We start from the raw sequence: 23,602 nt of genomic DNA on the forward strand, positions 1-23,602 counted from the left end.
TATTCCAACAACCCTATTTGCAGAACATATTGAGAAGCATGCTTGAATTTGGGAATGGGGACACCTGGAGATCTGTGTCCCAGTTTCTCAGCGATCCATATCCTCCTTGGAATGCCATCCTTGTTCTTCTTGGGGAGCAACGCGTTTTTGGTGTGGATCGTGTGTGGAAAAGAATACTTTATGGGAAGCGCTGGTGTTCATTTTGTTCGTTCTGGGTTTGGGGACAGGTTATGACGGACGCACACACCTTTGGATAACGAACTTCGCATATACCCATAGGAGGTCGCGAAAATGCAGGCATGATATGAATTACGTCTATGCTCATGCTGTAGAGGAGAAAAGCTTGTCTCTTTTGTATTTGTATATAGCAGACATGGACATGACCACGCTTCACGTCCGAAAGTAGTTTATCATTAATAGAACCACACATGCATGATACAACACCATTGAGCAATCTCCATTTCCATCCCCTTCTTTTCTACATTTGCGACTACGACAGCGTAAGACGACAGATGGGCCGTTCTTTCGCTAGAGCCACTGCTGCATTTGGTACTTATGGATGTGATATGTAGATGGGGTATACTGTACACTGATTACCCAGCTAGGTCAGGGTCTGGAACAGGAGTTTCCGCAGCTCAGGGGACTGTCGAAGCCATCTTGACGCGCTGCCTTCGGCTTGGCCTTACGTGCGATGGTCGAGCTCGAGATGGATCGTGGGAAGCCTGCGATCCTGTCTTCAAGCGATTCTTCATCGATCCAGAGAGTCGCGCAGGTGGTGCCTGGTAAATGCGAACATATGCTATCCCATCCTGCTTCTCGGACTAAACAGCCGGTCATTGGAGAGTTCATCGGCCGAAGACGCTTTGGCGCAATCGAGCGAAGAGGCTTAACTCTGGAGGCGAAGGCTGCTCGATCGGCGCCGAGTCGTATTCATTGGCGTTGGAAAGCGGTTGTTGCTCCAATTCCTCGGTTGGGCGAGTTGCTAGGTCCACTTTCACAGTCTCCCACTCAACCTTGGGCTTCGGTGACTTGTTTCCAGCCAGCAGTTCGTGAGGCATCCAGCCATCGTTGAGGCCCCCCCCAATGACGTGGATACTCTTGTTAATTTTGGGTATGGACTTCTCCCCACCATTTGGACTGGTTTTGCTGACGGCATACGGTTCGAGAAGACCGTGAATGACATTCTGTGGCCAGCTTCTGGCGAAAAGGCCGTCGTTCAGGTCTGCCCAGTACATCTTGATGTTCCAGCTTTCAGACCAGGTGGAATTTGACTTCCCTGCCTTGTCTTTTTCCGCTCGGGGTGACCCTGCCAGCAGCTTGACTTTGGCTTCTTCGATAGCATCACTAAGCCGCTGTTTAGCGGCTTCCTGCTTCTCAAGATTCTCTAGAGCCACCTTCTGCTTCTCGGCTATCAAGTCTTGGATCGAGGGAGCAGGGTCGCCAGTCGTAGTCTTGATTGTTTCATACTCCGTTGTAGCCTCTACTGCCGCTTGAGCGAGCGCGGCACTTCTCTTCCTCTCCTTGAAGTCCTCATCGAACTTGGCTAAAGCGGCTTCCCTCTTCTCCTTAACATGGGTCCATATAGAGGCGTTTGGATCGCTGGATGATGTATTTTCCGCGGAGTAAAAGGTTTTCAGAGCTTCATGCTCCGCCGCCTGTGAGATGGCCTTCCTCTCTTTGTACTCCTCAAGATCAATTAGCTGGGGTTGGATGGGATTTAGTGCCCTCCATTGCTCCTCTGCAGCAGATATCAATTTTTCTTTGTGGCCTTCCTGAAGAACACCATCGGACGAGTTCATGATGGTCTGATGCTCCATACTCAACCTCTCTAGTTGTACCGGAGTCAGCCTTGCGTTGGTTCGGTCATCGTCACCCTTGCTGTGGGACACCAGCTTGGCACGCTCCTCTATTTCCGCTTCCTTCTGGCTATGCGCTCTTGCCGCAGCATTGACCCTAGCACGGGCCTTTCTCGTCCTATCCTTGTGGCGTACGACTCGATCGGTCTCAATGGCAATCATCTTTTCCACAGGCCCAGGCCCCGAGCTAATCCAATCAAGGACAAATGCGATGTCGGCGACACTCGTCGCCTTCTGGTCCATCATTCGTCTTGCCCGTAGCTTTTTCGGCAGTAGCTCTCCCTCTTTTGGTAACTTCAGGCTGAGCTTCTCTTTGTCTTGCCACTTGTCTGACTGCTCCAGCCTTTGAACTTGCAGAGGACCACCCAGTTTAGACTTGGCAATATCGACGTCGTCTTGAGTGGCAGTAAGCATGGATTTCGTTGGTGACAATTGTCTTTGCGTTGACAGCTCACGCAGTCTCTTGAATGCGGAGAGCCCAACATAAGACCCGGCCAAGTTCTCAGGAAAATGCACCGAAAAGTATGGAGTCCACATGTCTCGACGGACGGCGGCCGGTACAGTTTTCTTGCCGTGGAACAGCATTTGCTTGAGGACTTGGGAATTCTGTAACATAAAAGATTAGCATCATCCTGGGGTGATGGTTTGAGGATGGTAGTGGGAATACTCACCTGCAACGACCTCGACAAGCTATAGACAACCTGATTCGTCCGCACGTGTCGGTAGGCATATATATCTAGTCCATGCGTTCTATGACGAAGCGCTTTGGTGACTTGACGGACTTGAACGTCGCGTTTGTGCTTTGTTGCGTTCGAGGTGGGATGTCGCCATTTCCCTTGCACCCAAAGCCGATCCCTTGGGGGCTGCCCAGCTGGCTGTGGGGTATTATTAGGATGAGGATCTCCCTTGAGCAGCCGAGGAGGTCTTATTCGTGGCACCGATGGCAAGGATGCCAGGTTGATCTGATGAGTAGCTGAATTGGCCATTGAGGTCGCCATGGCAAGAGTCGACTATTTTGCAGCAGGATTGAGGGAGATATGAGTCGGTACGAGAATCTATCAAGAGCTCATCTCTGCCACAGCTAGATGGCCCCACAAACTCTTAAACGAATGTGGTCGATCAACTACTCGTACTCGTGGCAGGAACAATTTGCAGGCCAGGAAGAATGGTAGCCCAGAGCGCAGAGGGAATTAGTGACTGCATAATTTGTAGCTCCTTCCCGATCACGGGTCCGCGGGCTTGGCATCGACCAGCCTTGCAGCAAACACCGTGAATGATGTGCAGAGCCTTGCAGGAAACTTGAGATTCGACTTGACCGATCGGCCAACATCGTCAATGACAAAAGATTGGTACTTGAACACATAGAAAAGCTTTTATAAACCACATTAAAGATACATGATGAACTTCAGAAACACAGTCATACTATGGCATCTGACACCATTTGCACCTTATTCAAGTTCCGGTAAGGGCAGCGTTACGATACCAAGCTCTGCTTTCCTAACACTGCCATAGTTGCCACCAATGTCCAACCTTCGCCACTTCATGTTCTCTTTGACCGTCCCCAAAATTCAGGAGCAGTGCTAACCGGAATGCGTCATAAAATGCAAGTCCGTAAAACACGATATGGTGCAGAGACACACACAATATCGGGGTCGTACAAAAAGTTCAGAGGTCGCGCCGGCATTCAGGCTCGGTTAGCAACAGAGGCAGAGGATGCCAGACCTGATTGAGTGGGCGTCGCCGTACCTGGTGCACCACCAAGTGGTAGCCAATTTCGCGGTATGTCCATACTCCTGTTGACCCTTCCGCCTGGGGTGAGCGGATGGTCTACCCTTGATCGATCTAAACGATCGTCCTCGTCTGATGTCTCATCCGCCAATCGAGCAAAGTAGTCAGCTAGAGCGCTGTTGGAATCACCGGGGATGATGTTGTCGTAGTGTGGTGGTGGTGTCACAAGTGGAGGGGGTGGGTCGTCATCGTTGAACGGTGGCGGATTGAACGACGGACTCCGAAGCAAGTGCATAGGTCTAGGTTGTCCAGCATTGGGATCGTTGTGCACATGGGCTTGGGTCGGCATCGTTAGACCTCCGGTATCATTGGTCCAGCTGCGCTGCACATTGGGCCCGTTAGGAACCGGGTTGGTAAGAGTAGGAACTTGATTTTGAGAAATAGGAGGAGTGCTACGTCTTCGAAGAGCGGCTCCCGGGCAACCACACTCAAATTCATCTGCGGGAGAGGGGGTGTCGAGGCCTGCGCTGTAAGCTGGCAGTGAAATATTCGCCTGGGTCGCTCGGCAGGAGAGGATATTGAAAGGCGAATCGATGGAGATCTCAAAATGACGACGCTTGGCTGAATCATTCTCGTCGGGCCGAGACAGTCGCATCACAATCTGCCATTGCGGTTAGCGAGGGTTGCTAGAAAGAGAAAGAGAACTAACTTTGATCCAATGGTTGACCTGGATGTTGGAATATGTGGTGTCGAAATGAAGTCGCTCACTACGGAGCTTCTCCTTCATTTGATGGCAGTTTGGTAATTGGACATTAAACTCCATCTCAGTAGGACCAATACTTCCTGCGTCGTTATCCAGATTCCCAAGGAGATTGGTTTGGTCCCTGGGTATATCTTCATCTCCGGCAGCCGCCGCCTGACGGTAGTCGTAGGGAACGCCACCACCCGCCAGTATCCGCATTGAGCTTCCAGGATATGAGGTCACACTGTGACCGTCTGCACGCTTCTCGAAGAGCTGGACCTTCCTTGTTGGCTCGAGACGGTGTACTTTCTTGTTATTTGTAAAATATTGGATGTTTTCTGTGACAAAGACTTTGATGCGATGGCACTGAACTTTGGCCAAAGGAGTCAATTTAAAGGCTATGGGTACGGTAGAACCCAGGGGAAATGACTTTCCCGAGATGACAATGTCATAGTGTAACTGATCTTCCCAAATTCTCGAGATGGCTATGGGCTCCACTTGTTCCAGAGAGCCCTCGGCTGGTGCCCTGATTAAGGTGAGTTCCTTGGTGCCGACCAAATTGGCACGAAAGGCGCCTGAGCGTTCAACAAGGGCCTCTAGTTCATATTTGACATGACCAAGATCAACATTGATTGACTCTGGTAATCTCGAGTCTAGCGGAAGTTCGAAATTATAGATGTAGTCACCAGGGTGGAAGACTTTGAAGCCTCTTTGTGCGACAGTGGGGCCGCCGTTGATGGATTCTCCTTTCCCAAAACTTCTAGACTGATTGGCTTGGAGGGAAAGTCGCTTCAACTCGCGAGAGGATTGGCCTCTGGCTGGAGACGAACTCCTCTGGAAAATGTCGAATGATGAAGTGGTGACGCCAAGTTCTTTTGATTCAACAGATGGGCCCTTCTGCAGCTGGACAATATCTGCACCATAGCTGTGCTCGGCCTGGGGAAATTGGGCATTGAAAAAGGACCAGGTATGATTCATGATGGTTGTTGTATCACGGAACTCGACACGCTTGGGCGGGATGCCCTCAGGCCACTCGGTCTCAGATTTGCCCTTGAAGTTGAGGGATATGGACTTCAATTTGGCTTGTTTTTGCACCCTGAGTAATAGACTCCCTCGAAGCATTGTGGTGGTATGGGTGGTAGGGTCATTGGCATCAAAGCCTTGCAGGAACAAAACGGGTTCTGCGAAAGATATTATGACGGAGACGCCATTGCCGGCAGCCACCGGTTTCTCGTCGGCTAGATGAGTGGCGTTGACGGCATCAGGATTTAGAGAGGACACCGAGGCATTGCGAACATCACTCTCAAGTCTCGGTCTGTGGATCATTCCGCTTACAGAACCACTGATGGAGCTATTACTTCTTCCTCTCCTCTCTGGGGACCTTCTGCCCACATCACTAAACCCAACCATCCCCTCCGCAGTAGCCGAGTTCCTGCGGTCGTGTGTTTCAACTCTTGAGGGCTGCAAAGTGACCGGTTGAAGGGAAGGTGGAGGAAGTGAGAGTCTGAAGAATCTTTTCGCGTGTTCTCGTGAGATCGCCAGGGCTAGAAAGCGGATCGACAACGGTGAGGTAAAGCCTGGCAGGAGTGAGGAAGTGCGGCGGCAGTGGGCGGAGAAGTTGGAGGACTGGCCCGTTAGAATCTGGATATTTTCTAGAAATTCAGTGACTGGCAGTTAAAAGCACGATAAAGGAAGGAGAACGGGTGACTGATTGCGGTTGGAAAAGGCGAGAATAGAGAGATGGTAGTTGTGCTGGTTTGTATAGAACCAGGTCATCAATCAATAAGCGCAAATGCAGCATTGGGCAGGTTGATGATGAGAAGTGCCACTGCCAAAGCCCACTCCATCACCTTTCGTCGAGCCGAGTCGACTCCGCAGTCTGGGGGGGGGAGGGCTTGGCCCAAAACGCACCTAATTTTCAGATGCGAGATATCGAGGAGGCTTTGCTCGGCTCAGAGCGTGCCGCATGCCAGGATGTGGCCACTCATCATCATCATCATTATTGGAGTTGATGCAGCATGGTTCTAGGACTGTTCGGTGTTTAGAGATCAGAAAGAAGAAGAGGAAAGGAAAGCAAAAGACAAGGTTGGTGCTTAGGGCTGTCAGCCTTTTGGCTCGGCTTTTTCTTCGCCCTAGTCCTGGTAACGAGTTTGTACAGTCATCATCAATCGCATTGTGCTGATCAAGAGTGTCCAATACCACTCGGTGACAATGTTGGGCAGGGCAGAGAGCGCCCAAGGACTGGCAGAGGCAATGGCCGTGCAAGGCAATTGACGATTACGATTACTACGACTAACGGCGGTGGTGGAGATGGCGGGTAACTCTGCCGGACCGGAAGAGCTGGCAAAGTCATGACCCACCAACTTGCACAGGCTAGCACCTGTCAAAGCACTCTGGAGTTTGGGCCATCTACGGCTACATCATGGTGGCCATCATGCTTGGTACCATAGAACCTGAGGGTAGTAGATTACCTAGCACCCCAAGGTAGGTAAGGTTAAAGGACGGAGGACTCCATACAGTAAGTACGTTCCTGGGTGCCTCCCCTCCTTTCCACGACGGCAATTGAGGGTCGGATGATTGGGCATTGGGTGCCACTAGTATCATGGGGCACTGGCACAGGCATAGGCACGACACGACGAACTCGGGCGTTTGGAAACAATTGAAGACTCGAGCAGTGATCTTCCTTTCCGTTCAATAATACTCGTAGGGTAGAATACGAGTCGGTACTAGGTACCCAACGCAACCTCCTCGTACATATTAGTAGCATCTAGTACTCTGTTCCCACGAGTAGGGATTTAATAGACAACCCTAAAATTGAAACCCCCTCAGCACATCCGTCCATCTTTGCAGATCACGTCTCCATCTATATATCTCCCAGTGACCCGTATCTGAAACTTAGTCATATCGTGTCATTCGATGAGGACTGATACATAATGGATGATTCAACTTCGGGTGTGTAGCTACCTACATCGTAGTAAAGACTGACCATTCATACGACAACCCGAGTGTCCCGCTGACATTGACCGCGTCTTTGCCATCCATTGTCGCTTTCTCTGCCGCTTCCATTCCACTGGCCGGTGCCGTAAACCGCGACACGCCTGAAGCTTTTAGCGGCAGGTTTTATGCGGTCTTAAACCCCCAAGGCATTTTAGGTTTTTCTTCGTCTTCCCGTCTGACAAAAAATCAGCCACAGTATCATAGTGGAGGTCAGCGCTGCCCCAACCTACCTTGGGTTGGTTGTATCCGTAAAGTACCGTCTTTCAAGGCTCAACACCGGCTTCCAAGTTCCAACTCTCCATCCTCGCACGTGCGAAGATTCATGATTATATGATCACGTGCAACGGTTCGCCCTCGCCCCCTGCAGCTCCGCCCCCCAGTGATTCCCAATCACTGGCACTTTGGACAAATAATGCTCTACAAACGGTACGCCTACGAGTTCTTTGGTCCTATGCTCGTATGAATCACCCATCACAAGATCCCATCAGTGATCTCTAATGAGGCGCTGCTATTGGCCAATCCAGACCCTTCTTTCAGCTCCACCGGACATATTCTGACCTATTTTCGACATGACACATGGAGATTTCGCGGGCTCGCGGACTCGTGGACAATGAGGCTGAGTGACAAAGGCGAGAATTACGGTAGTTCCTCTCCGTCCTCCAACAAATCACCTTCAGCCTCGCATCTTCTCCTGAATGTCTCACGCGCCCGATCCTTTTTGTCAAAGCTGTTATCTATATTCCACGTCCTCCCAGACAGCGCGTCGTCTCCACTATCGCCCGGTTGGCTATAACGCGGCCGTGGCTCAGCGGCTTCCTCGGATCGCTTACAAAAAGACACCCTTCTACTCGAATGCAGAGACTGCAAGGTGGAACTGCTCAACCTTGCATGATCACGTGGTACGGATCACAATGATCAGCGAACGGAAGCCATTCACCCGCTTCTCAGCTCAAATGAAGACTGAAGAACACGTCGTGTTTGGAGCTGTTGTGCCCTATGGCAAGACGCCCTTTGTAACTCCATACACACTGGGGTCATCATGTTCCAGTGTTTTATGTCACACATCAGAGGCGAAGTTGCTCAAAGTTCATGGCGGTGATCTCGTAAAACTCTGTCAAGGTATATCTGAGGACTTAGTTCTATTGCTGGCAATACCGTCACAGCTGGAATCACACTCAAGCACCAGTGACCTTGCTTCGTTCTCATGCACAAACCTTGTATACAGCCGTTTCAGACGATGGATTAAGGGTATGTTCAATTCTGCGCGTTCTGTTATCTTAAAGCTTACTACTAGCATCCTTGTTGTCCAATTTCACCACAAGCTTGCCAAATTGTGAGCCCCTCTGCAATTCGTCAAACAAGCTTTCTATCTGCTCGATGTCGTCCAGACCATTGACGATTCTTGATATTACAGGTTTTATCTTATGAACTCGGATGCAGTCCATCAAGTCTGCAAATTCCTTTCTTGATCCCATTGATGCACTCACCAGATCCAGTAAATGCATCTCTGCCTTCATTGGGAAAGGCGTGGAAGGGCCCAGTGTCATGCCATAAGACACTACCACACCAGCAGGCTTCAACAATCTCACGGCGGTTTTCATGATATCACCGCCCGCCCCGTCCAGGATCGCGTCGAATTTAGTCCTTTCCGGCGGAAGCAGGGCGAGTAGCTCCTCCTCCCAACCAGACTTCTTGTAGTTCACGCCAGCGGAAGCCCCCAACTCCTTTGCTCGCCGCAATTTCTCTTCACTGCTCGACGTCACGTAGACTGCGCAACCGGCAGCGAGTGCAAAGCTCATCGCCATCAATGCCACTCCACCACCAATACCGGTAATCAATATATTCCTCCCAGGCACAACATTCCTTGATTTGATTATAACGGCTCTCCAAGCGGTAAGCCCAACTGCTGGTAATGCCGCTGCCTCTACATCCGAGAGATGATCTGGCGTCAGCAACACGTCCTTCTCGTCCACAAGCATGTACTGTTGCAAAGTCCCAGTCCCCGCTGGACTGGCGCCTAGCGTTGTGTATCCGCTCGGGGACTCAGGAAAGTCCGGGTCTCGATCCCATCCTCTGCCTGGGTTGACGATAACACGACGATTCAACCACGCTGGTGAAGCGCCACTGCCCACTCGAATTACCACGCCTGCTCCATCGCAACAAATGGGAACACCAAATGTAATCTTCGGATATAAGTTTTTGCGGGAGAACAAGTCGCGGTGGTTGAATGCTGCTGCTGAGACCCTCACAAGGAGCTCTCTGCCTTCAGGAGAACGGACTTCGATGGCCACTTTCTCTAATGGATAATAGACCTGTCCCTTTAGACCCTCAACCTCTCGCAAGACAATGGCTTGGGACAGCATCTCTTCTTTATGGCTGCTCCTCCAAATTTCAGCCACGCTTCTAGATATAACTTGTTTGGGCCCCTAAAGGAGGACCCATCGTTTGTATTTGTGGCACTTCGACTTGAATGATTCTGCAGCCCTCCCTTCCATAATCCTCGGCCCGCGGCCTGGTTAACGGCAAGGTCTCGGATGCAATTGGCTTATGGAGACTTGGCAAGGCTGAAAGCAGCTTCCCTAATGATCTGGTAATAATGATGTACTCCGTACCACACTGGGCTCCTAGAATGTTCCTTGTATAGTCGAGCTGTCTTCCTGATCACTGACATTATATTTAATAGGCTCAAATTGTAGAGACTGAAATATTCAACATCTCCATGGCCATGCTTCAAGGCTAAATTTCTTCCATCAGGTTTTGCTAACCAATCTGTCTCACTTGCTTCTTGCCGATCCGGAGACGCGGGCAAGCAACGAACCACCTTCGCTTCAAGTGGGCAACGAATATTCTGGAAAATCAACTCCGCAAGGGATCTAGCGGTGGATCGGTGGCGTGATTTTTCGGACGGCGGACCCGCTTCCTCTGAGTTCATCACGAGCATCTTGCTTGGAGCCTGAATTGATCATTATTACAGTACTGTACGAGTAAGCTGCAACTTGTAGGCTGTGAGATTTCAGGGGTGGAAAGTGGGTCACCAGCCGTGACCAGGAATAGCGCTCGCACTCGCCCCACACGAGGTGTATGTAGCCAGTTAACCCGCATGGACTCGGGTCATTACTGAACGCTCACCTTCTGAGATGAATTGAATCCCAACCTCATCTCCCATTTCCCACAGATTAGGTAAAGGTAATCGGCTCCTCTACGGTTGGCGGCACATGCACCAGGATTTTCCAGGGTACACAACTAGTTCAGTTTAGCAATACCATGTGGCCATGCCTCGAAAAGGGCAGCAAAAAGTTCGTACTGGGTGCCGAACCTGCAAGTGAGTCAATTCCTCACACTTAACCTCACTTTGATCCGGAGGGCTCACGCAGCGGTTCTCTGTTGAATGTAGGATTCGAAAGATCAAATGTGATGAGTTCCATCCAGCGTGCCTGAAATGCAGATCCACTGGCAGAAATTGTGACGGCTACGAAGTTCCACCACCAGGATCCTACTCGTGGGAAGAGCTACTATTGCGGTCGAAACCAGTGCCCCAGAGCGTCTCAAGTGCGAGCTTTGCTAATCTGCGTGGATTGACTTTCTTCAGTCGAATCGTTGCACCTGAACTCAACGGACCTCTCAATAGCTCATTTTGGACCCAGGACGTGCCCCAAGCAGCATACAGCGAGCCAGCGGTGGGCCATGCGGTTCTAGCAATCAGTTCCCTCTATGAAAGTTTTGTGGTTCAAAGATCATCATGCACGATAGAGTCAACGCTCAGCAACGATGCGATCCGCCACTATAATTCAGCCATTAAATGTCTAACGACACCTGGCCCTGTGAGTATCGACACAGTGCTACTCACCTGCATTCTATTTGTGTGCGCCGAATTCCTTTGCGGTAACGCGCAGGCTGCTATCACCCATGTCACTCACGGATTCTCCTTGATAGACACTTCAGTAACTGACTCGGACGTTCTGTCTATGCTTCGCCATCTTGCAATCTTCCCTCACTTTTTCAGTCACGATATTCCCAACATCCCCTTGCCTTACTATGGCGACTGGCCGAAAATTGATGGAGCGTTGAAGTCACTGTCTTATGCTCAAGAGTCTCTCGACTCATTGTCGTGCCACATTGTGAGGCTGGTTCGGATGGCCGATCGTCATCGCCTTGGGATGGGACCCGAATTGCAATCTTTCGAATGTGCCATGTTGAAGCAGAAGGCGCTAGAGCAAGACCTCGAAAATTGGCGATCTGCATTTAATACCCTACGAAGAAACCTACGGCCTCGATCAAAGCACGAACTTTGCTTGTTGCTGCTGGAAATGCGGTGGCTCGTCGCAAGAATCTGGACATCCACTTGCATATCCCCGGATGAAATGATATTTGATGATCATCGTGAGAGCTTTTATCGCATCGTTGAGCTGGCAAGTCAGGCAAAGACGCAAAGAAACCTCGCCGGCAGTGCACGAGGTAAATTTTCATTTACGATGGGCTTCTCTCCTCTACTCCATTTTGTCGTCCTTAAGTGCCGCTACCTGAAGCTGAGGCTTACGGCACTAACGTTGATGTGGGATTTATCTTGCTCGCGAGAGTCGCTGTGGGATTATGCAACAATGTACGCCATAGGCACAAGAATTATCGAAAAGGAGCACGGGATACCAGTGTTGTCGCCAGAAAAGATTACAGAGGTTCGAGGGTGCCTAAGTGATCAACAAGCACTGCCTAGGGATTGGCAGCGTGTTCGAGATAGCGCACTAGAGCCAGACACAAAACTATTTACAGACGATCATGGTACCAAGATATGGAGGACTAAAATTCGGTTTCTGGTAAAACCTGGAAGTGGCCCTGTGCAAGCCATCTACGATTGGGTGTAAAAAATACAATGGCCATTGCCGCTGACTCAAGTTAGTGTGAAGTTGTGGCTCGTGTTTCATCTTTCTTCAACAGATGAAAGGACGTTCCTCATACTGCTGATCTCCTGCAGTACCCAGATTAGCAAAGACTGAAATTCCGGCATTGTCGTCTCATTGCTTCCAGGATGGAGGAGACGCAATAACGCGACATTGATGCGATGCTAGTCGGGGTCGAGAAAGCCTCTGGTTAGGCCCCCATGATACGGCGATTGGTCCGCTCGGAAACGCTCCACTTCGGATCTGTCGCACATTACAGGGGTGGGCAAGCGAGGCTGTGCCAAGTTGTTGACCATATCAGGTCGCGCTCTGTGGTTATGTTAGATGTCCGGTGCGACTATAAGAAGCGAATTCGCCTTCGCCAATAGTTCGCTTGGGGATGCATGCTTCGATTTCTCCAAATTTATTACCGCAGTCCCAACATGCTGCGATTGCTTCTTGCTGTGACACTGACTGCTGCGTTATTGGCTTCGGCACTCGCTATCGAGACGCCGTACACAATGAGCCGAGTGAAACGTCAAGACCTGCCTACAGCTACTTCAGCACTAAGCCCTTCTTCATCGACGGCGATAACTTTCACAACGACGAATCTCATTGTCATAGCCGGCGAGACAAATAGTGTCGTTACTATTCCCGCCAAGACTATCACCATTACAATCCCAACCTGTATACAGACTATCGAGCCCGACGAGAATGGCCATGTCCCACCAGGAACATGCGGTGCACTCTGGAACTACTATCCGACCTTCGGAGCGGCTATTGCATTTACCGGGCTGTTTGCAGTACTGGTCATAGTCCATATATGGATGGCTGCAAAATACAAGAAGGTTCGTGAGTAACCCAAGTCAAGGGAATCGCCACAGTCTCGCCATTCCAAGTTTTGCTATAGAGTTGACAAGAGCATGTGTAGAGATGGTGTTGGGTCATTATTATGGCTTCTATCTGGGAAACGACCGCCATGCTCTTCCGCGCAGTGAGCTCGAAAAATCAGCAGGCTAGCGGAATATACCTCGTCTTCCAAATCTTCATCTTACTTGCACCTCTTTGTCAGTGATCTCTTCAACCACTTCCTTCCCTTCGAGCGAAGCTGCTGACCGTGGAACAGGGGTGAATGCATTCGCATATATGACCCTTGCCCGAATGGTCTACTTTTTCCATCCCTCACGGATGATATTTCGAATGCCAGCAGCTATCATCTCTGCCGTTTTTGTCTTCTTCGATTTGGCCGCTTTCGTCATCCAGCTTATTGGTGGAAGTATGGCGGGCCCGGGCGACTCCCCGGAAGACCAGCGGCGAGCCGTCAACATATACATGGCAGGCATTGGTTTCCAGCAGCTCGTGATTGTATTTTTCGTCGGGCTCTGCATTGTTTTTCAGTTCCAGATGGCGAAGCTCGAGACACACCCTGGAAACTCTAGCACATATCGCGTCCGCACCAAATGGTTTCCTCTCCTCTGTGCACTGTACATCGCATTATCAATGATCACGGTGCGCATTGTCTATCGGCTTGTCGAATTTTCCGGCGGTATCAATCAGGGGAATGCACTGACGGCAAAAGAAATATACTTCTACGTTCTTGAAGCGGCACCAATGCTGATCGCCCTGTCGAGCTTCGCTCTGTTCCATCCAGCGAGATTCATGAATGGTCCTGGTTCCGATATGCCCGGGCCTTTCACCTTGTTGAAGAACAAGCTTCGGCGTTGGAAAGGGAAACAGGAAATTCTAGATGATGGACAAGAAAGTGATACACATGAGTTGATGTCAAAGGGTGACTTGCGCTAAATATATCAAAACAGGGTGGAGCCTACAGACTACTGGCGTGATTAGCGATGCTAAGCGATTGTAAAGGCCGTGGTCGACTATATCGCTTCGACGCATCCGAACTACCTCCGAGAGCTATTCGAATGCTATCGGAAGCGGACCCTAGAGCGCCCAGGCGCTAGTCTAGTACGTACTTAGGATACTATATAGTCTGACGAGTCCCTCGGACCGTCTTAGGAATGACCATGTCCCCTTCCCATCACACTAGCATAGCTTAATCTCAAACGGTATTCAGCGGCGATAAAACGCCGGGCGTTGGCACCCGTTTGAGACTACGGGCTGCCGCTTTACTCAAGCATCACGTGATATGGCTCAACTTTGGCTCAGCGTTAGCGCGAGTTGCTCAGCTCTGCTCAGGCCGCTGCTCATACTCTTCATCCTTTTCATCAGCCGCACTCACTCTACTTTCTGAGCTCCGCTGTCATTAGATACTTAGGCCGTACTTCTTCGGTATCTCTTCTCGAGTATATAGAAAGTTTACACGACTGTCCTCTAGGGTACAATTTTTGGAACTAGGACCTCGAAAATGGGACTCCTTGTAAAGACCGTGGATGTAATCTCTGGTAACTCACGCCCTTCGTGTTAAGATGGAGTGCATCCCCTATGTTGTATTCACTCTAGTGACAATTTCCCAGATAGCAACTCGTGCGCTGTATATATTGTTCTTTTCCCAATTATTCCCTCTATCCTTCATCTCGGACGTACTTGTTGCCGTCCACCCATTGCTCTTCTCCTTTTCATTTCTACTTCACTTAAACCCGCAGATTCTTCCCTCCTTTCCCCAAGTCCTTCCTTACTTTTAGCCGGTTATAACGGCTCATTGCGGTTGTATAAAATGGAGAAAACCAGATGCCCGAGGAAACTCTTCGTAAAGCCAAAGGCCCAAAGGAAAGAGAGGCGGACGAGACACTGGAATTGTTGATTTCACGCGAACTTTCAGAAAGCTTGACCGAGGAACGGAGAAAAACTACCACAGAAGTTGGCTGTCTGGCATTGGTGTGTAACCTTCGCCCGTGGCAGGACATTTTACTAATAAATCATGATAGGCGTCCTGGTCAACCCATAACATCCGTGACACCATGCCCAAGGTCAGTATTGTATCTCTCTCTGGCGCGCCTGCTTACATTGCCCTTGGCTAATTCCTCCCCACGGAAACAGCTTATGCACGGTTGCCAATCGACGCCCCCAGGGTATGCCCGGAGCGGCTGCGATCCTGTATTGCCGCACTTGAAACACGTTGCGGTCTCTGTAATAGAGACCTGGGGAGCTCTAACCAAAGCCAACGAACGGGCGACCTGCTCATTAGGAAGTGTGGCTGGTTCAGCGATGACATCCAACTCGGCATGTTTGGCGATCCTTTCACAACCCTGGCCACCCACGTTACACGGTGCCTTGATGTACACGGTTCCAGCTTGCCTGCTCACGGTGACCATCCAGAAGTCCCGGAGCCGACTTAAACCTTTGCCTGGGTTGGTGATAGCCCACTGGTGTATGGCCAGCATTTCGCCGCAATTTGCTTTGTTTGGATGCTTGGTGTTTGCGCAATCTTCCATGCCGCACTCGTCCAGCGCCTTGACCACAAGCTGGAGCTCCCGATCATCGGGCGAACATAAATTCAACCAGGAGGAACCGGGTTTCTTTTTCGTGGAAGAAGTGAAGTATAGCTTCTTGCCGCTGTGATCAAACAGGAGGGTCATGACGGTTGGAGAACCCTTCGCGTCCCTTCCATAATCTTTTACCCAGCTGTTCCAATTTTCCCTCATGTGTAGCCAGGCTTGCCTGGCGAGGCCGACAAACTCTAGCTTTGTAATGTCGGGTGACGAAGTTGTATCGATGACGTTCGAGACGAGGTAGAACTGTTTAGCCGCCGCCTCTCGGTCGACTCGGAGGAACAGATCATTCTCCATTTCTGGTAATCAAGCTTGCCAGGATAGCTTGAAGACAGGCAGATCGTGCACGATGTTATACCGTAGGCTCTCTAGAGAGTGTTATTCTTAACGCGATGGTTCATGTAAAGTTGATGAGATAACACCTGTGAAAACTGGTCTGGGTCTGAAGGAAAGGACGGTATAAATGCCTGCGCTGAGTGCCCGTAAGGCTGGAAACAACGTGTTTCAGTCTTATTGGCAGTGTTTTACCGCAGTCTTGTGTGTAAACGATGTAGCCTTGCTTCTTGCGGTGTCATGATCTCCGAACATCAGGTGGTACCAGAGGGGTTACTGCGTGTTAAGACAAGAATATACGCTTGCTTATAGGTATCTATAGCCCCTATAGTTCTACTTTGTTATGTTCGGAGACCATAGCACCGCGAGAGGCTTGCATCGCGTGACGATCGTTTGCATGCGCCGAGGCGGAGGCAGCGGCTAGAATGTACCGAACAAGGCTGAGACTTTGTCAACACATCCACTCCTGTGGTTTCCCACCTGTCAAATTTGGCGAACAAGACGAAAACTGAGAATCAAACTGACCGTGGATTGAGCTTGGTGTATGCTTTAATGAGGAATAGTATGGTCAGGACAGATAGACAGATCGCATTTCTCGTAGCCTATGCCAATGTTCAGGGTTGAAAGGCTTGTTATTCCTATCTATTGGGCGGGAGCCTCTGCTGCAGATAGTTGTAAATACACGAGACTGGGCATGCCTACTTAGTGGAGCTCCGGGCTGCCCTACTTCGACAGTCTAATCATTGAGAATATCGAGGGAGAAGGATATCTCAAAGGGGTCGCAAAGACGTCTGATGGTATCTAACTCCGTTTCGACATCTTCGACCTCATAATCGAAACATGTAATGGTGAGATACCTCAATGGCGCACGGCGAGAAGAACTCAGATATTCCACCAACTTATCACAAAATGACGAACAATCCCATGGAGTGTTGTACCATCCCCCAAAATCCCAACGGAACCAAAGCCGCTCTAGAGAATCCGGTAAAGTGTCCGATAACTTTTTTGGGCGCTCGCCATACCATCCGAGGAGCACCTCCGGGGCAAGCCTAAGTGATTTGAGTTTCCGATATGCTCGTAAGGAGGAAACTGAGCCGAAAGGACCCCAGGCAGATTGGTCACCGCCTCCTGCAGGGACGTCAAGTGCTGTACGAGCCTCGTATTCTATCGCCAATTTTAGACTTTTCAGTGTATTATATGAGGCGTCTAAGGCGTCTCCAAGCTCCTCAAAGTCCAGACGAGGTCCCACATGGCGACGCGTGGGATCGGCATATCGAAGTAGACCAAGATCTAGGTGTTGAAGATGAGGCACTGCAAGAATGATCGTTCGCAATGTTCCAGTCTCCACATACGCTTCGTGTAGGCATAGTCGGGTAATGGCGTTGCTAATTGGTAGCACGGCTTTGCGAAGTAGGCTCTCGGGACCTTCGTGCACTGTGAGTGTTGCGTTCTCAATCGTGGAATGTTTGAGGACACGTATGAGCGTACGCTCATTAACATTCTCTTCTCCGGGAATGCGAGTTGGCCAACGCGTGTTTTGACAATCGTATTTAAGAATTGATAGTGAGGTCGCGCTATCCAGCAAGTCACCCAGATCTAGAATTACTGGTCTTGATGACGGCAAGTAGTGTACGATGTGTAATTCTCGCAGTTCTGGACACAGTCTGACGGTACTGGATAGCGTAGCCAAATGACTGGATGCTTCGCTCTCGATATTTCCCTGATCGCAAACTTGGATACGAAGTTTCTTGACTAGGTGAGCCAGTTCCGAGACCCTACAACAGGATCCCTGCTGAGTATTGAGTGCTCCCAAGCCGACGACACCTAAGTTCAAAGAAACGTCTTCGTAAAGAATGGGAATCGCACTATTGTAGATTGTACGAGATACAAGACAAAGCGTGGCAAAGTCTCTCTGCGGCAAGTTGGAGTGTATGTGTCTCAATAGTTCCGGTAGCTGCCAGAATCTATAAGAGGCTGTTTCGGGATGCTGAGCAGGCTGAGCGTGGCCAGGGTTTAGTGTGCACATTTTCTCGAATACTTCGTCATGGGGTGTGTTGCAAAGACTGCGCATATCAACTGGGGTAGTTTGCCCCAAAGAGTTTGGTTTCACAAAGGTAGAGGAATTAGATGTTGATGTAGGACGAGCATGTAGGGTAAATATTGGCTCGGCAGGTGACTTGCTTACATAAAGTCATAGCCTAACCATAACTGAGTTAAACGCTTCGTTGTGAGCACTAGCTCAACTCCTTCTATATGGCCAAGGAAAGTAGCTAGAGTCATAATATGCATGGCCATTATCAGGGACTCAGTCTTTCTTTATTAACGCGCTCTCAAATTAATGCGTGTCGTCTTGCTTGGTTTGTTTTGCCACCGAAGCCAATGCGCATTATCTTTCCTTCGGCATGAATTCTACAATCACATGTTGTAGTAGCGGATTCAGTATTCGAATATCGAGGGAAATTTGTGGGAAGAGCAAACGCCGTCGAGGGATGTTGGGAGAGCGCAGGCAAATCTGATCCGTCGCCTTGGCGAATTTGCTCGGTCCGTTTATCTCTGTTTCTGGTGGGTCGGGGAAATCCCTCAACAGTCCCTACCAAGTCCATATAACGAATAGACACACTTCAAACACACCTTTTTTTTTTGAAGGTATGCAAAGCCTAAAGCTGCTGTAACCCCTAGCTCACTACGAAGTACCTCGTTGCTCGCCAAAGGTCTAGCAGGCAGCAGCAGCTTGGCCCGGAAGAGGGTCCTATAAGTACGTCAAGTATAATTAACTAGCGAGACGGCCCGGTTCAAAAGCACTGCCGTGCTTTTGAAATACCACATAATGGGAACCTAGGGGCAAATTGTGAGATCCTTTGAGGCACTCAGGGGTTCGCTCATGCTTCTCAGGCACGCCTCAGCGCCCGCGAAGTCAGGCTCAGGGTCGCACAGCCGCTGCACAGTTTGGCTTAGTCATGCCTCACCTTAAATGGTGAGTTATTCAGGTCTTGAATGGAAATGCACTATGGAGAGGTCAAGATTGGGCGCTGAGTTTAGTGGTATCCGTTTGCGCAATGAAACTACAGATGCACGAATTGGGCTACTAGCGGGAGCTATCCTGTACATTGTATGAAACAAACTGTTAAAATTGACGCTTTAGAGCCCTAGATGGACTCAATTCGAGGCACAACAAGTAAGCCAACCTCAAGGCTGTTCCGCCCGTCCATAGTCACATGACAAAGCTCCATGGACAGGGGTGTAGTGCATTATCCATAACCTCTTAGTTCGGATCAGCCCTGTTCACTCCCGTTAGGAATGAGACCCATTAGATCCAGTGAAGAGCCTGGAATTCATCTGTGGCGAGCATATTCATGCATCTGGACCATAGCACTACCTGAACGGTTCTTGGCTAGTGGGCCCCTAGCCGCGGCTGGCTTATGGGCCATGGCTTATGGCTTATGATAACGCTATATGCAATACACTACTTAGCCCCGTAGTCCACGAGTATGTACCCTCACTTGAGCTTGTAGTATTTAATGACCACGACAAGACTGCGGATGTATCTTAAATTAAGAGAGTAGATCCAACACGCAACTACGGCCACTTCAAACAGAGCATTACATTATCATTCTCGATTCACCCAGACCCCAGGAGAGTCTATCCAGAAAAGATGTCGACCACAGAAATCCACCTCATCGACCTCTCAGTCGCAGAGAAGTCAATCCCCTCGGGCGTTCCCGTCGTGATGATCAACCTCATCAAATTCAAGCCTCAGACAACATACCCTGCAGGGTCCCCTTTCACGCAAGTCTCGGGGGAAGAGGCATACACGACGCGCTACGTCACGGCATTTATGAAATTCGTAGCGTCTGTCAGCGAAGAAGGGTCTGAACCCCTGATGAAGCCGTTGTGGTTTGGTGTGCCACAGGCGAACCTAGTCGCAAAGCCGCACGGCGGGAACGAGACTTGGGATCGTGTTGGGATCATATGGTATCCGAACTTCGAGACGTTTAGGAGATGGGTGGACAGCAAAGAGTATGCCGATGGCCCGTTGCATCATCGGCTTGCGTCGCTTGAGGACTATCGGCTGTATGCTTCGACAGCGTAGGGCATTTGGAGGAGACGAGTGGTGATGGTATCTTTATAATCATCGTTTCGAATCTGAATGGAGCGCTTTTGTGAAGCGGAATGCTAACTCTTCCTCGGGCGTTTGCTGGGAAGAATAACTGGCCTTAGATGGCCTGCAGCATCACTCTCTCGCTTACCTATGTAATCTCCGCCCTCACACCTGTTGGTCTGGTTTGTTTGTGCACATTTGTTTCAAGTGCTGATGAGATTGCGGGATGTCGGTGACTAAGTTTCAAAGCATGAAAGACATTATATGGCAGAGGTTTATGACAAGGAAATTTTCATTTCTTTGTACGCCAGTTTAGATCCCGGAGTAAATAAATCAATAACGATGAAGTCTGCTGTAATCAGTAATCGATGCGCAGCGTGCTGTGCTTCAGAGACATACTTGAGGCAAAAAGAGGATGGTAATTTACTTGTCTGGGAGATGAGTTTCAGTAGTATCGACGAGATTGTGTTGTGCAAAGTGCAACGGCGGAGGTCTTCGGTGCCGGCGGTTCGGCACCAACGCATGACGTCATTTCAACCTACGCCACAATAAGAGTTCCCCCACGTCGCGCTTGACGCGTCGCGCCGTCAGAGGTTCGTGGCACCGTTTCCGCAAATCTGCTAAACTGCGAAGATCCTTGACCAAGAACATACGCTGAATATGTCTATGTGGTAGATTTCTATTGTGTTAACAAGATGCGTTATGGCCCTATCCGAATACCGAGGTGTGAAATATCGTTAATCTTGTGTCAGGCACATTGTTAACAGCTTCTTCCAGCCTCTGCCGAACGACCACTGCAAGGCACCGTACTATGCTTTACCTCAGTCGCCCCAGAGCAGCGAGTCAGTAAACTTCTTGGATATAAAAAGCACTGATTGGTTGACTTGGGAACAGACTCAATATGCAGACCTCGCGCTGCAGATGGGAGCGGAACACAAGCTCGATTTGACCTCGGACACGACTCACTTGATCGTTGGTAGCACCGATACCTTGAAGTACAAATACGTCGCCAGAGAACGAGATGACATCAAAGTCCTTCGACCCGAATGGATTGAAGCCATACGAGAGTATTGGATCAACGACCAACCGATGGACCTCGACCAGCTTGCCCTACAATACCGTGTGCCAACTCTGATGAATCTAAAAATCTGCATTACTGGTTTCGAGGAGCTGTCTTTTCGAGCACAACTTCAAAGAAACGTGGTGGAGAATGGTGGAGATTATACCGGAGATCTAACTAAAGATGTGACACACCTTATCGCTGCGAAGCCTGAAGGCAAGAAGTATGAATACGGCATGCAATGGCAGAAGAAGGTTGTCAGCTTAAAATGGTACAAAGACACACTTGAACGAGGTATGCAATTGGAAGAAAGTCTATACCATCCCACAGTTCCTGCCGCCGAGCAAGGCCTTGGAGCTTGGGTTCGAAGAATTCGACCGTCCCCTCAGTCCTCTAAACGTCCAAGGGAGGCGCCTACAGGCTTAGAGCCATCGCGAAAACTTCGAAGAACAGCCAGTGCACGCCTTGGCAGCCAGAATGAGAATTTGTGGACAGATATCGTTGGGGCCGCCGGTTTGGGCGATGATGACAAGTCCCAACGACATCTAAAAAGCTCCTCCTCAATGCCGTCTTTGCCGAAGACTTTGCCGAAGACGGAAAAAGTGGACCTGGTTAACGGAGAGCATGCAGAATCTTCGGGTGACAGTGTCGCTCCCAATGTCAGGAGTGGATTTCTTTCTGGCTACTCTTTCGAGATGTTCGGCTTCGAAGGAAAGAAAGTGAGTGTAATACGAAGGATTCCTTGTTCCATCCGTTTATAGCAATAAATGAGATTCTGACCTGAGACCAGGAGACCATCGTCCACAATATCTTATTAGAGAACGGAGCAAAAATAACGACTGAGAAAGAACATGGTACATTGGTTCTCATGCCCCACGACATTGAAGAGAACAAGACGACCTCTGCCAATGCCCCCAAAACAACAGCTCTCACCGTTTCTGAGCTTTGGTTAGAGCGATGTATTTGGGAAAAGTCATTCATAAGTCCCCAGGACTACCTTCTTGGACAGGTCATTCAGAAAAGGCTGACTTTGGGATTCTCGAACCTCACAATCAATGCCACAGGCTTCGACCCTTTGGAGACATTACATGTTTCGAAAATCATCACTTTACTGGGTGGGAAATACGTTCAAATTTTCACGCCGAACGTTTCTATGTTGCTGTGCAAGTCCGGAACCAGCAACCAACAAAAGCTCCAGCTGGCCCAACACTCCAGTATCCCTGTTGTAACAGAGGCATGGCTCTGGGCAGTGATCAAAACCAGTCGAAAGCTGCCGGTAGACAGATACCTCGTGCAACCAATCACCGGAAGTTTGTTAAAGACGGAGTCGGTGAACACTTCCAATCGTCCAATGTCAGGTGCAGCATATGTTGAAGTCAGCACAATACCATTAAAACATCAGCCTAGGCCCCAGCAAGGCAATCAGCCTCATCAGGGAGGACAGCGTCAGAAAGGCTTGAAGTCAACAGTGCAGGAGGATGCGACATCTGATCGACCTCAGCTACGTGTGCATAGTGACTTGACAGCAGAACCAGAGCAGCATATTGACCGCGGTTCGAGTCCTGAGACATCGACAAGCTTAAACTCAACGAACGGTGAGACACAGAATGCGTCGTTTGTGCGGGTAGAAGCACCTCTTAAAGAAGTGAACACCAACTCTCCTGTAAGGAAAGCTTGCAGTTGTGACGACAAGAATGAGCTAACACAGTCCAACAATGGTATTTATGGCATTCAAACCGTCGACTTGAAGATGAACGAGACAAGTAACAGTCGGTCTGAAACGAAAGATGTTCTGGTGGAGGATACGAATGGAAAGGCTGTGGCCGTGCAATCTCTTAACGGGGCGATTCGAGAACTCCTGGATCAGCAAAGCCGAAAGAAGCATTCAAACGCTATAGGAAACCCCGAAAGCTCGACAAAAGGTAGACTCGTTGGTCGTGCACTTAGCAACTTGTCCAATGCATCGGCAACGTCAAATGTCCGACTCTCAAGGGCGGACTCGGTCGAAAGCATGAACACAGACGGAATTGGCAGTGAACTTGTTTCTATGCCATCGGGCAACCAAAGTAACGAGCCGTTGACGACCGTCGAAAAAGGTAGCTTCAGTCTCATGGGACGTGCAAAATCAACATTGACCGGAATCAAGCCTTCTGTGCTCGGGTTAGATGACCCCGACATGGTTCGTGGGAATTTCCAGCCTGAGGAAGAAGCTCCTCAGATGACACAACTGGGATATGAAGACCCCGAAGAAGCCGTGTTACTGCGAGAAAAGTTGGCGGAGTATAGGCGCAAACGATCGAAACAGGGGCAGAAGGAGAGTGATCCAAAACCGGCAATCCAGCAAAAACAGGATCGGAAGATACGGGATGATGACGTCCTGTTGACTGCTGGCTGGGGCGCCGGTAGACGAACCAGAAACAAACCTAGAAGTCCCCCTGACCAGGAGATAACCAAGTTCTGA

The 23,602-nt window shown here is 49.8% G+C and overlaps 7 protein-coding genes across 7 annotated transcripts; 4 read left to right on the plus strand and 3 right to left on the minus strand.

Moving 5' to 3' along the window:
• Nucleotides 1–845: 845 nt before the first annotated feature.
• On the minus strand, nt 846–2,854 carry A1O9_10988 (uncharacterized protein; the record flags this gene model as incomplete). The annotated part of the gene is made up of 3 exons (XM_013400216.1): nt 846–1,276; nt 1,346–2,462; nt 2,528–2,854. The coding sequence occupies 3 exons, from the start codon at nt 2,852–2,854 to the stop codon at nt 846–848; spliced, it is 1,875 nt and encodes a 624-aa protein (XP_013255670.1).
• Nucleotides 2,855–3,540: 686 nt separating this feature from the next.
• On the minus strand, nt 3,541–5,652 carry A1O9_10989 (uncharacterized protein; the record flags this gene model as incomplete). Its single annotated transcript, XM_013400217.1, has 2 exons — nt 3,541–4,245; nt 4,294–5,652. 2 exons carry the CDS (start codon nt 5,650–5,652, stop codon nt 3,541–3,543), a joined length of 2,064 nt encoding a protein of 687 aa, XP_013255671.1.
• A 2,948-nt stretch (nt 5,653–8,600) lies between these two features.
• A1O9_10990 (uncharacterized protein) lies at nt 8,601–9,686 on the minus strand (the record flags this gene model as incomplete). Its single annotated transcript, XM_013400218.1, has 1 exon — nt 8,601–9,686. One exon carries the CDS (start codon nt 9,684–9,686, stop codon nt 8,601–8,603), a length of 1,086 nt encoding a protein of 361 aa, XP_013255672.1.
• A 909-nt stretch (nt 9,687–10,595) lies between these two features.
• A1O9_10991 (uncharacterized protein) lies at nt 10,596–12,182 on the plus strand (the record flags this gene model as incomplete). The annotated part of the gene is made up of 2 exons (XM_013400219.1): nt 10,596–10,645; nt 10,718–12,182. The coding sequence occupies 2 exons, from the start codon at nt 10,596–10,598 to the stop codon at nt 12,180–12,182; spliced, it is 1,515 nt and encodes a 504-aa protein (XP_013255673.1).
• A 967-nt stretch (nt 12,183–13,149) lies between these two features.
• A1O9_10992 (uncharacterized protein) lies at nt 13,150–14,000 on the plus strand (the record flags this gene model as incomplete). The annotated part of the gene is made up of 2 exons (XM_013400220.1): nt 13,150–13,264; nt 13,324–14,000. 2 exons carry the CDS (start codon nt 13,150–13,152, stop codon nt 13,998–14,000), a joined length of 792 nt encoding a protein of 263 aa, XP_013255674.1.
• Nucleotides 14,001–19,634: 5,634 nt separating this feature from the next.
• On the plus strand, nt 19,635–20,072 carry A1O9_10993 (uncharacterized protein; the record flags this gene model as incomplete). Its single annotated transcript, XM_013400221.1, has 1 exon — nt 19,635–20,072. One exon carries the CDS (start codon nt 19,635–19,637, stop codon nt 20,070–20,072), a length of 438 nt encoding a protein of 145 aa, XP_013255675.1.
• Nucleotides 20,073–20,776: 704 nt separating this feature from the next.
• Nucleotides 20,777–23,602, plus strand: A1O9_10994 (uncharacterized protein; the record flags this gene model as incomplete). The annotated part of the gene is made up of 3 exons (XM_013400222.1): nt 20,777–20,805; nt 20,834–21,860; nt 21,932–23,602. 3 exons carry the CDS (start codon nt 20,777–20,779, stop codon nt 23,600–23,602), a joined length of 2,727 nt encoding a protein of 908 aa, XP_013255676.1.

The sequence above is a fragment of the Exophiala aquamarina genome, assembly GCF_000709125.1.
Source record: "Exophiala aquamarina CBS 119918 chromosome Unknown aczIA-supercont1.15, whole genome shotgun sequence".
In the NCBI taxonomy this organism is placed as follows: domain Eukaryota; kingdom Fungi; phylum Ascomycota; class Eurotiomycetes; order Chaetothyriales; family Herpotrichiellaceae; genus Exophiala; species Exophiala aquamarina.